The sequence below is a fragment of the Dipodomys spectabilis genome, unplaced genomic scaffold, assembly GCF_019054845.1.
Source record: "Dipodomys spectabilis isolate Male_0828 unplaced genomic scaffold, ASM1905484v1 ptg000024l, whole genome shotgun sequence".
Lineage (NCBI taxonomy): Eukaryota > Metazoa > Chordata > Mammalia > Rodentia > Heteromyidae > Dipodomys > Dipodomys spectabilis.
In genome coordinates, this window is record NW_024870701.1 from 16,103,712 (window position 1) to 16,116,907 (window position 13,196).

Genomic DNA, 13,196 nt, shown 5'->3' on the forward strand with positions numbered 1-13,196 from the left:
ATAAATAAGATAAACTGGTAACCAAGTGAGAGGAGCCTTGCACCTGCTAACTCCTGGTTACTCTCCTGCTAACTTCTGTGGTGAACAGCCTCAGTGTCAGATGGCTATCATGGGGAGGAGCTGGGAAGAACTAGCAGGAGATGGAGAAAACGCTGACAGGGACCCCAGACCAGGAGATCACAGGGGACTGTGGCCCAACCATTCTTTGGAGGCCAAGTGTATGGGTTCCTACAAGTTACTGTGTGTGTTTGGGCCCACCCTCTGGTCTAGAAAAAAAACCAGATTCCTAGACCCATAATGTCACTGGGAACAATAACACAGTCATAATTAATTTTCCTCTTCAGTCTGGCAAAAGAGAGACTGTTTTTGTGGTTGACATAAAATAATTTCCTGTGGTATCATTTCCATTCCAATCTTATGCAAAACAGCCGTATATTCTTTTTATTTAGCCAAACACATTTTTTCCCGTGACACAGTTACTATAACAAATACAGTCCCGCACGCATGTAAGTATTTATCTGTAACGAGTTTAATTTATTAGTTAGTAATGGCCCTATCAGCAGAAATTTAAGAGAGGGGATATTAGACTTTGATTTCCATTTTCAAAAGATGATAAACTCCAGCTTTTCACAAGAAGTTAAAGTAATAAGGGGGTTGGGTGAGGGGAAGAAACAATTTACAAAATCAAAGTGAAGTTTAGAACTTTGGGCCTCAACATAAACAATGTTGTGTTTGATTTGATTGTTTAATGGTGCCAATGAGGCAAGTAGATAATGAATAGCCAACATATTTGGTCCATAACTCATTTGGCTGAAGACAATTACGGTCCAGCGAGTCCTAAAGTAAGGAAATGAAATAGAATCCATCTTACAACCTGGAAATCAATGGTCCTTAGGCCATTCAAAGGTCCCCAAGAGAATGTCTGCTTCTACATGTGATGCTGGTCATGAGGCCTTTTCTTGTCAGGTGTCCTACTACCACTTGGCATTTTGGAGTATGCCAAGGGAGCATCCATTTTCAGGGTCTCATGGCTGTTTTGCTGCTTTGCCAGCTAGTTTCAGTCAGTGTCTCATTAAGTAAAATGTTCTAAATTTGAGAAGCCTGGCACCTGGTCATTCTAGCTCACCTCATGTGCTCCCCCAGATTCCAGCAGTCAAGGTTCTCGGGTCAGTTGGTGGCTTTGACACAGGGAGAATATTCTTTGAGCTCTCAGATTCTTTTTCTCTTATTTTGGTTCTTTTTTCATCATTTTGGAGCATATGTTTTGTTCTAGGACTGATTGCCCTCTCACGTTTCCTGGATATGGGCCTTGCCTAGAACATGCTGAAGTTTAATGGTGTTGGAGGATCTTTCCTAGTGTGCTGATGCAGGACTAACTGTGGTAGGGGGAGAGGAGAAGATGCACAGCCCTGTCCTTCCTGTCCTTTCCATTCTTAGACTCATCTTTGGAAGATGTGCCTAGCTGACTGCCTGCATATTGCCATGTATTCACCTTGTCAAAAAACAGAGTCAGGGATTAGAGACGTATAGACCTTCTTTCTCTTTTCCAGTGGAGCCCAGGCTTACTAAGGTTGAGAGAGAGACTGGGGAAAACTTTTTGAGTTTTCTTTTTGAAGGAGGGAGATGTTTTATGCCCCCCATTGGTGATGTGAGCATGGAGTTTGGGCCTCTGGGCCTTGTTTCTCTAAAGATGTCATCACTTTGACATGTCCCACACAGAGCTGGGACTGGGTTGGTCTCCCATCTGAGAATAGTTCCCAATGAGAAGGTTTGAGTGGCTGGGGAAAGGAATGAAAGGTTTTGATTGTGCACTGTGGTTCCTACCCCTTCATACGGTGACAACCTCCTCATCGTTTATGTTGTTGTGAGTGTGGACATTCTCTGGAAGGACATAATACATAATTCGCCTTTCTTTGATACAGCTAAAATCCTTTTCAACGAGAGATGTAATCATGCTATCTGTTAAGTATTTCCTGGAGACATAATGAATCTTAAAACTATTGAATCTATTTTAGAGAAAATAGGAGCCATGTCTCACAAAATATTGGATTCAGTCCTGGACCTGATCCATATACAACATAATTCATTTATCTTCAGTTTTCCAAAGTGTCACTTGAAAATATCCAAAGCTTTCACCCTCCCCCACTAATCCTATTAAGAGAATTTCCTGCATTATATTTAAATAGTTTTTCCTTACATACCCTAAGCCAATTCCACATTCTCTTATAGAGCAAGTTAATAGTGGCAATAGGCCCAGAACCCTTAAACTTAGTGCTTTTGGAACAAAATAAGACGGTTAAAAGACCAGTTTCTCAATCAAGCTCTCCTTCTCAATGATATTGTCATTCGTGTTAAGTTAGCAATTAATGATTTCTAGAGCTTATTAAAGATGGACTGATCCCTCCTCCAATGACTGCTGAATGCACCTAGCCATGAGCACAGGACATGGGACAGATGAGTGGAACAATTCAAGATAGAATCAAAGGCCTCCTCCATGAGCCCAGATGGAGGGGCACTGAATTTTAGAGAACAGGGCTAGGCCAGAGGCAGTTCCAATGTGATAACAAGTCAGGAACTCGGGCTCAGGTGAAAGCCTCAAGGATAGAAAGAGGAACATAGTGAAAATTTGACGTTTCACCTCATAGGAGAGCTCACTGTTCGTTTGGTTTTCAGATGAATCTCTCTTCCAACTGGGGAACTGGCACACTGGAAAAGTGAGTTGGCCTTCCACTTCTCCACCATGTCTGTTTGTATGCCAGACACCCATTTGGCCCAGAGGACAGGCTTAGGAGAGAAGAGCAATGAAAAGAGGAATCTGAGAATCTGTCCTGCATGCCTCCAAGAGCTATTCTGAAGTCACAAAAAGAGAGTTCCTGCAGGAGATGTTACAGTAATTTGTTGTCCTTTCTGCCAAGTTCAAATGCAAGCCATTTCTGTGTTTAGAAAGTTGCACACATATCGAACAGAAAGGGAGACACCATCCCATATAGATCATTTATTCTTACTGAGCCTCAGTCTTCAATGCAATGTGACAGACTCCTAGAATGCTGGTGAGGAGATTCTTGTCCAAAGGCAGGATGTGAGGAGGGAGTTGAAGCTGTATGCCAGTGATCAGGGGCTCCTTAACAGTCACTCTGATACCTCATCCAATTCCCTCCCCATCTACCATTGTCCTTCATCCTAGCTCACTATGGGCAAACCAGACCTGTCTTCTGTGATGGGCTTTATACCTGTGTGTGTACAAGAAACTGAGTTGTCAGTGGAGTTATCCTCTATTGTGGTGACATTCAGGTAGGGAAATGACGAGTTATACTTCACCCAAAAGAGGGGGAGGACTCTCTGTCCTTCCAAGGACTTGACATCCTACTGAGTCTATTTTAATAAAAATAGACCACTGAGCTATTTTAATAAAAATTACACATTGACTTCCAAAATTTATTTAAGTTCTCTGAAAAGACACTTTTGTGAACTATCTCATTTCAGTCTTCTCAGGCCAAACTCTGACCTTTCACACATGACTTTATGGGAAGCACTTAATACTGTATTTTTGCTGATTGCTTTCTGTTTAGTTACTACTTAGGGTTCCTATGTGATTTTTCTAAAATTACTAGATTCTAATGTAGTCAGTTACAAGAGGGAAGCATCATTGTAAGGACTCCGCTAATCCAAGGAGCCATAGCCAAGTTGTTGACTATAGAAAGTAGTGCTATGAATATATTTTGTTTGTTTGATTGATAAAAGGGATGGAACTCTGGGGCCTTATGTGTGCTAGGCAAACACAGTACCACTTGATCTATACTCTCAGTCCTTTTGCTTTTAGGTTTATCAGATAGTCTGAAGTTTCACCCAACCTTACTTCAGATTGTAATCTACCTACTTCCACCTTCCATGTAGCTGGGCTTAAGGCTTGAATCACCATACTTGGGCCTTGCTGTGTTTCTGAGAACTATTTTAGCATGATTGAACTTCATTTAGATTAGCTGGAACACACAGATTTCAGCCCTATGGCTACAAAGATTGTCACCTTTATCTGTGATAGGGTTTCCATCTTTATCTGCCTCATTGAGATGGCAGTGATTTATATCAAGGGACCCAAACCTGGCTGGCTTCTTGATGCCCTGAAGAAAATGAAAATGTAGCATTGTGGGTCTTTCTCCAAGACCCTTGTTCAGTAGGTCTGGGAAAAGTCTAAGAAATTGAATTTAAGTCAGCCAGATGTGGAAATCTGTTTTGTTTTTTTTTTTTGTCCTTCCAGATTTCATTACTTTTGCTTTTTAATCTGTGAAAGATTTAGATTTACAGAAAAGTCACAAAAATATGTAGAATTGTCTTGTATCACTTCACCCAGCTTCCTCTAATGTTAACACCTTGAGTGACCATAGGGTGATTTATCAAAAGTAAGAAATTAGCATTGAGCAATACTGTCTCCTAATAGTCTCCTCTGATCTCGTCAGGTCATTTCATGATCTTGGTGCTTCTGAAAAGCACCAAGTTATTTTGTAAGATGTTTATAAATATGGTAAGCATCTTCTTTTAGTGAACAGGGATTTGGTATGAAAAAAGATAGTGAAGACAAGAAAAGGAACTCAGATGGTTAAATAACTGACATTGAATAAAAACAATTAAACTTCCCTACAGGAAGTCTAATGTCAAGTCACTAAGAACTATATAGCTAAATATACTTTCCCTTATTGAAATTCAAAGGGCATGGCTAGGCCTCCTGTTTGAACTTGACATAGCAGACAGAACAAGAAGAGTACCAAGGGGCTGGCTGTGATGGCTCATGCCTGTTATCCTAGCTACTTCAGAGGCAGAGATCCCTGTACAAAGGCCACCCCCAGGCTGGTACAGAACCTTGATATCCCCAATCTTAGTCTACTCCTAGCCACGGATCCCAGCTATTGGCTGAGAATTTTCTTCCCCAAGCTGGCCTTGAGCCATGATCCTCCTTATCTCAGCCTCTCAAATAGGAATACAGGCATGAGGTACTGATGTTTGTCAAGTTTTCCACCTTCCTCCCTCATGTAAGCAAACTACATGCACTGTTTTGTACCTTGCTGTTCTCATTTAACATATTTTGAAGATGATTATTTCATTATTTGTAGTACTTATCTTTTACCTTCCCTGGTTTCATGGTATTCTACTCTACAAATGCAATCCTTTAACCCATCCACTATAGATAGCATCAGAGAATAATTTGTACATTCTCATCTAAGTATAACAATACAGGATGAATTCCCAGACATGAAAATCATAGGTTTATGGATATTGATTATTTTGATGGCTATTGCCAGTTCTTTTTTATGTGCATGCTACCAACTTTTACTCCCATCAACAAACAGATGAAGTGTGTTTCCTCACATCTTTTCCATCATTATAAACCTTTTTGGTCATTACAAATATGCTAAATTAAACAGTATGCATTTCTCTTATGGTGAATGAGATTAGGTTGCAAGACTCCATCTCAACCAATAACCATCTGGGCATGATGGTATGCACCTGTCCTCCCAACTACATGGAAAATCCAAGTTGGAAGATTGTGATCTGGGCTATCCCAGGGATAAATTTAGACAATAATACAAAAAGAGCTGAAGACACAGCTCAGGTGATAGAGTGCCTGACTAGCAATTGCAAGGCTCCAAGTTGAGAAATTCAGATCCCAGTACCACAAAAAAAGACAATTTTGTTACATGGGAGGCTGAGATCAGGAGAATCACTGCTTGAGGCCAAACTGGACAAAAAAGTTAGCAAAGCCTCATCTCAATTAACAAGCTCCAAGTGGTGATACATGCTATACAGTGAAGATAGGAAGATCATGGCCCAGAGCCATCTCCAGACAAAATTATGAGACCCTATCAAAAAAATAAAATAAAGCAAAAAGCGCTAGAGGTGTGCTCAAGTAGTAGAGTACTTGAGTAGCAAGTCAGAGGCCCTGAGGTCAATCCCCAGTTCTACAAAAAAGGGGGTATAGTTTTGAATAGCAGTTTGCCAGTTGCCTTTTGTCCACAAGATATACAAAAAATGTTTTAAGGTATCTTTAAGTTCTTTATAAGGCTCTATGATCCTGGACACACATTTACAGTACACCCAGTATGAAATCTTTATAATATTAAGGATACCACCTATAAGTTATTTCCAAATAATATTTGATATTGTATGCAACAAAGGAAAACAAACCGGTCAGTAATCTAAAGGTGAAAGAAACAGATTTCTATCATGTGGACATAAAAATCAGTCAACTTTTCCTTGGTATGAAAGGTTATCAGAAAGGGTGAGCCTTAGTAGGGCTCAGCTATTTCTGTAAGAGCTGACCCCAACATCCTATTCAAATCCTTTACCTAGTGTGTATTCTTAGGCCAGTGATTTGATCTGTTTGAGCTGGAAAGAGAACAGTACCCATCTCACAGGTTTCTATAAAGATTAAAAAGCTTATATAAACACTCAGCAAATGACAAATATCACCATCACTTTAACAAAGTTACCTGGGAATATTTCATAGGATTTAAAACTCCCCTTCATTTCTAAGCTGGTGGGCGGGGGTGATAAAAGAACTCGTTTTTCCCCTGGATCCCTGAACAGGTCTAGGCCACACATTGTCAGGGGTGATGCCTCATGTCTGATCTGCCTCTCATCCCCACCATGGCCCCGCGGTCACCTTGGCATGGTGAGAACTATCACAAGTGACTGGGCACAGAAAGGCAATTAGCCTCAGTAGAGTGACCCACAATGTGTATGGAGGAGCTTCAAAGAGACTGGGATCAACCTTTCCAGCCCTTTCTCTATCTAGCAGCATAGGGGCAAGGGTCTGGAGACCAGTCAGGCCTAAGGAGGAAAGATGGAGCCATGAGAAGCCGCTCTATCTGCTGGAAGAGTTGTTTCTGTTGCAGGTTTGTGTAAATACATATTCTGCAGCTTCTGTTTTTTTCCTTTCCTCCTTTCTTTCTGGAAGCTTTCTGAATGAGAGCCAATTTTCTGTCTGGAATGTTCTATTGTCCAGAACATTTCTCCTCACCCTGTTTCCTTATTCGGTCTCTGCTCCCCAACCCAAAGCCTCTAACTGTAGTAGTTAGCTTGGGGTAGATACCCAAAACATCATAATAACAAATGGATTGATGAGGCCCTTATTTGCATTGGAATATCCAAAGTGATTTCAGTCCATCACTGTTATTTCTTATGTCCTTCCAAGTGGTAATGTGAATTAACTTTGATTCTTCAATAAAGGAAGGAGTCTATCTTTTTCATAGCACTAATGTCTTTCTAAGAGGTCTTATGGGTATTGTCATAGAAGTCTGCAGACTTTCAGGTAGGATTCCATAAATGCACAGATACTTTGCTATAAATGCTTTTCAGGATCCTACTTGTTTTAAGCAATGGGAACTACACTGACTTTCTGCATAGCAGAGGACCCTTGAGCCCAAGCTGAAAGAGAAAGGGAAGCTCCTAAGTATTAAAGCTGTGCACAGGCACACAGGTGAAGGCACAGCCCCTGTGCAGTCAGGTGGAAAGGCCTATGTGGACCAGTTTATTACCTTTGTTCTGTTCTTCAAGTCTGTTAGATAGACTGGCTTAAGGCCCATATCTATTAGCAGAGTATCACACGGGCTTTAAGGAACCTGGGACCATATTCAAGTATTTACATGAACTGAATATAACAGTTATAGGACTAGAGCAATGGTTAATAATGAAGCATCTTTGAACAACTTCATGGGCAAAATGCCCACTAATCTGTGAAGGCTTGTGTAGTTACTCCCTGAACAACATATACTTACATATACATAGATTACGGTCCCCAGACACATGTCATGCACCTTCCATTGCTAATGAAGCCTGAGACACCCTGCTATATAGAGGACTTCTGGCAGTATTTTGTATATTGGTGAAGAGGCCTTAGCAGGCCTTCCTTACTGAGAATAAGAGATTCTTTAAAATCTTATTTTATGCTATTGTTATATAAATTAAACAGGGTGGACTTACAGCTATTAAAAGTTATCTTTCTATTATACTTTATAGATTTAAAGAGCATAAGGAAATATTACAAGCTAGTATTTGCTGCTCCATAGAAAGAATTCCATTACTCAATTAAATGCAGACTGCCTCTAGCCAAGACTCTAGAGCCAAAGATTTTGTCTGGTTGAGTTAGACACTCAGTCGGAGTCCAAGGCAAGGGGTGAGAGGAAGGTGAGCTAGCCAAGAAGAACTGCTAATAGATTGGTCTGAGGCCCAAAGCTAGGCTTAGAAATACAGAAGAGTAGAGTAGCATGGCTTGAGGGCACCTCTCATGCCAGTTCCATGTATCTCCTGAAAAACATTCATACTTAATGTCTGAGTATTTCACGGAAGTTTTCATTCTTTGAGTTTAAAAGTTGATGACATAGTAGGTAGATAAGATGTTGGCCCCATACTTTTGCATTTCTATAACAAAACATCTGACATAACTCAAGGGAGGAAAGATTTGAGTCATAGTTACAGAGGGCTCAGCTCATGGTTGCTTGCTCTGATTCACTTGGGCAGAATATCATGGTGGTGGGAATGTGTGCTGAAAGTTTCTTCATAGTAGAAAGGAAGCAGAGATAGATATGAAGGAGCCAGGGACAATATACGACCAAAGATCCACCCAGTGACTTATTTATCCAGCTAGGTCCCACCTCCTAAAGTTACCAGAACCTCCCCCAAATAGCAAAATTACCATATGAACTTGTGCAGAACATATCCTAGGGAAGTCATAACTGCCCCTGTTCAAAGTGCTGATTTCTGGGAAAGAAGCCGTTTATTAATATATGTTAGTCTGTTCACTTTGTCATGAGCTTAGATCTTTTAGATCTTTTGCTATAAGCTAAATTTGCTTTGGTTCAAGGGTTGATGAGAAAGAATAGATTGTTGGGTGTGGCTTACAATTCTGTGTGGTGAGGGCTTGACCACCCAGGAGAGAGTAAGGGAGATTGGATTGGGTAAGAGAAATGGAAGGACAGGAAGGATGACCTTTTCTCAATGCTTTGATAAAGACCTGTCCTGAACATCTCAAGAACTTACTGATTTGGGATTATGGAAAGTAGATCCATGATAAACATCTTTTGATGATAAAATAAATACCCCAAACTCTATTTTTCAAGGAAATATACAATAGGCCAAATAACATTTTAAATTAAGGGAATATGATTAGTTAACCTCTCGAACATAAGGGGAAAGGCAGCTGCTTCCTCATTTATCCTAATCCGGTCTTTATTTTGACATAAAATTGATCAATACCAAACAGTTGGGGGGGAAACGTATTTCCAAGCTAAACACCAGCCAATAGCTCTGCACTCACTAATTAAAAACAAACATCCTTTCAGTTTCCAGTAATGATCCTAATGAAGGCAGTGTGCCAGTCACTGACCTTATTATGTGTGTTTTCTTTTTAATTTCATTTTATTGTCAAGGTGATGTACAGAGGGGTTACAGTTACATATGTATAGTAGTGAGTACCATACACATACATAGTGGCGAACATTGTTACACCCTCCCTTGTTTTTCTCCTACTTTCTCTCACGTTAAGTAAGCCAAACCCATAGAAACAGACTCCATCCATGGTTTCCCTCATTTGTAATAATTAGTATATGTCTAGGATGATCCTAGAAGAGGATCACAATAGCTCAATAGCTATGTACATATGACCATATAAGATGATGCTAAGCTAAATGAACTCCAAGATATGGAAACGAGGTTTTTCCTTTGTTGTTGTTTTTAATGTACTATGTGAAGTCATTTCTTTTTCCTCTCATTTTTTCCCCTATGGTTTATCCGATTTTATTTTGGTACCCTGTGTATTGTATATACATTTACCTTGTGTGTTTTATAGAGAACATCTGCCTAAGAGTTTGGTAGTTTTCTCCTTGTCACCCATGATGAATCACTGATTATTTTAATCATTGTCCCTAAGGGCCCTTTAATGAGGTGAGACAGAAACTCCCATAATGGTCTTTGACTTTTTTTCCCTTGCTCTAGGCTCTGCTAACACTTGTCTTTGCAGAGGTACCAAATTCTGGGTCATGTCCCTATCTATCATTGATCAACCCATAGATTCGTTGGATTATTGGGTCTTGTAGGACCCCCTCACTATGCATTAGTTATTTGCCTCATTTGGGTCATCAGCAATTGGTTTTCCTATGCCCTAATAACTTTTCCAGCTGATACTCCCACTCTGATATGTTAGTCAGAGGCTGAGGTCTCCATATGCCATCTGCACTGCTGCAGTTTGCATCCAGTTCTCAGAAACTCTCCCCTACAAGGCTTTCTACTTTCAGGACAGTACCATCAGATCAGCCTGCTGTATTTCCCTAATTTTTTTTTTAACTCTGGCAGACTGATAGCCAGGACATTTCAGCAAGAGCAGGAAGGGACAGTGTCCTTGAGATTCCATGGAGGTAGGTCTTGGGGAACAGGGGGAACTGGTAGCTTGATGATTATAAGCCTTCTGCTAATACCTTCTCTCTCTCTCTCCTCTCCCCATATCTCTCTCCTCTCCCTCTTTCTCTCCTCTCCCTCCCTCTCTCTCTTCTTTCTCTCATATGGCGGTATTACTGTAGTAAGAAGAACCCTCAAGAATGGTCTGACTCCAGAAGAAGCCAGAGCCCTGGGCCTGGTCAGCACCTCTGAGATGCAACTATGACTCTTCAGTGTGCTAGACAGAGGAGCATCCACTTAGCAGTGGGGAGTACTCATTTCTAGGTGTCACCACGTGGCTTGTGTTGCCTGCTCTACATTGGCATGGATCTCCAGGAATCTCTCCTTCCTATCCACTTTTCATCATGTCAGCCGTGTTTCTTTTGTTTTCTTGATACCTGGTTTATTAATTCTGAAGTGGGACACCTTTTCTGGGAAGGAACAGCCCTTTTCAGGAACAAATCACTTCTGTCACAGTTGTTATGAGAATATGAGGCAATTTGTTTAGATTCACAGACTGGATCTCCATAACACCAAAACATCCAGATGTACACTCCAACCTTGTACACAAAAGAAGGCACAGATTGTTTACAAGTTCTGGATTTTCGATGTACTAAATGTTTATACAAATTCATAAATGTACACCATGTTTCAAATACTAAATAAAGAGTTTAATGTCACAATGAGAAATGTTTATTCTCTTAGGCATAGGACCTGGAAGAGCTATGTAGGCTCACATCCTTCCAAATCAGCAAGGTCTCTTCATCTCTTCAGAAGGACCTTGACTTGGAATGATCTTTAGTTCCTTTGGTTTATATTTTGTTGATACGGTGATAAAGTGAATAGGGCCAGCAATGTGTTCTTTGCCATTCCTGATTTAATTAATCACATGTGTTTGCTGTAGGACACCTTATCTACTTATTAACTAATATATATTTCCTGACCCAGAGGTTTGTTGTGATACCAAAATGTTATAATTAGCTTTAACTCATAAGAAAGGTTAGCTTTTCACAGACCTGATGTCTTATGTCACTCACTTTCTTGCCTTTCATGTAAAAAAATCTATCTTCCAAAAAATACACTAAATTACTATAAAACAAAGTACAGATTTAATACATTGTCTACAGAAAGAGCTCTTCTGGATCACACATTTAATACTTGGCTCTCATGTACACAGGATGAGAAACTACAGTGGCTAGAGAGGCCGGCATTGTGAATATCAGGGTTCTCAACAATTGCAGTTTTGATGAGGGCTCAATGGGCCCAAAGAGGATTCTGGGGGGGACCTTCACAGAAAGAAGCCTCTTAGCCCAAGGCAACAAGGTTCCTCATCAAAAAATCTCTGCTTCCAAAATCAAGGAAAAGAATCATAGTAGAAAGTGCTTTAGGAGGGTAGAAAATTATTCTTTCTATGCCTCTGCCTCTAGGGTTGTGATTTATAGTGTGTGATAGGTCCTATACAATACGAAACAAAGATAATCACAATCCAGGCTCCTGCAACTGTGTTTGCTCCTTTTGGTCAGCACTTTCAAGAAGGCATTTGTGAAATGATGCCTGATGGATGTGAGCACCCCAGGAGGGCCTGAAACTATAAAAGGTCTGTTTGTAGATTACCATTCCCTCCCCCCACTGAAAGCACCATTTAGGGTATTAATATTCATTTCCCTTATGGTTCTAACATGCAATATTCCACACATGGTTCAGTGGCTTGTTAGGGCATTGCCTTGGTGCCTTGACACTGAATATAGACATGGAATGTGTGCATCACATAAGATAGTAACTTACAAACTATGAGAGGCTGCTCCTGCGCCTCTCTTCCTCCCCCCCCCCCCCCCCCCCCCCCCCCCCCCGCCCCACCAGTTTAGTGAACAAATACAGTGATGCCCTCTGGTGGCTGAGAGTTGTTTCTTTAGAATAAAAAGTTGAATGTAGGAGGAAGTGACCAGAATAAATCTATGCTTATTAGTTTTAGCAAGCAAAACCTTAGAAGAATCATGGTTAATTTCTTGCTCACAGCTAAGTAAGAAAAGTTCCACTTGGAACAATATTTTGAATATGCAACCTCTGAAGCATAGAAATTCTGTAGTGTGGAGGTTGCCACCTTTAAGAGTGGAGATTAGACTCACATGGGTGCATCAAGAACTACCAATATCTCTGTTCACCATGAATGGGACTAATTGGTTGTTTGGGTTGAGCTTGGACTTTGGAATGTTTCAAAAGACCACCTCATCTCCATCCTCATGGTTCAAAGATGAAGATAAATTTGGAAGTCACAGGTATTGCTTTTTCTTTTTTCTCCCCTGGAATGAGAGTTGCAGACTAAAGATGGCATTTTGAGAACTTGGCCAAACCACATATTATTCCTGAAGGTAAGTGGTTATAAATCATGCTCTTTAAGGTTCCTTATCAAGACAATTGTAGGTTAGATATTGATATTGATATGTTTGTGGGCATAAAATATGTAGAAAGACCAAAAGAGAGGTGAATTTACCTTCTTGTAATTTTTTTTTTTACCATGTTGCTGTGGCTGATCACCGTTTCTTTTAACTGTATTATCTGTGAAGCCTGCTCATAACAATTTCATCCACACAAGGCTAAGTACTTAGATATTGAAAACATCTAGTTACATAGATTCATTTAGTTTGCTACATTTATCAGGACAGGATATTTGGCAAAGTCTGGGCTCTAGAAAATATAAGGATGTATAATTATAAGATCCCATTTAAAAACCACACATTAAGGTACCTTCTGATATTTTTGAGCCATAGCTTAAG

At 40.3% G+C, this 13,196-nt stretch overlaps 1 protein-coding gene across 4 annotated transcripts in view; it reads left to right on the forward strand.

Moving 5' to 3' along the window:
- Fhod3 (formin homology 2 domain containing 3) overlaps positions 1-11,102 on the forward strand; it is a 431,422-nt gene extending 420,320 nt beyond the window's left edge. For all 4 annotated transcript variants that reach the window (XM_042675149.1, XM_042675146.1, XM_042675147.1 and 1 more), the window contains one exon: positions 10,566-11,102. In XM_042675149.1, coding sequence (XP_042531083.1) covers positions 10,566-10,648 — 83 coding nt within the window. In that variant the 3' untranslated portion in view covers positions 10,649-11,102. The remainder of the gene's footprint in view (positions 1-10,565) is intronic.
- Positions 11,103-13,196: the final 2,094 nt, after the last annotated feature.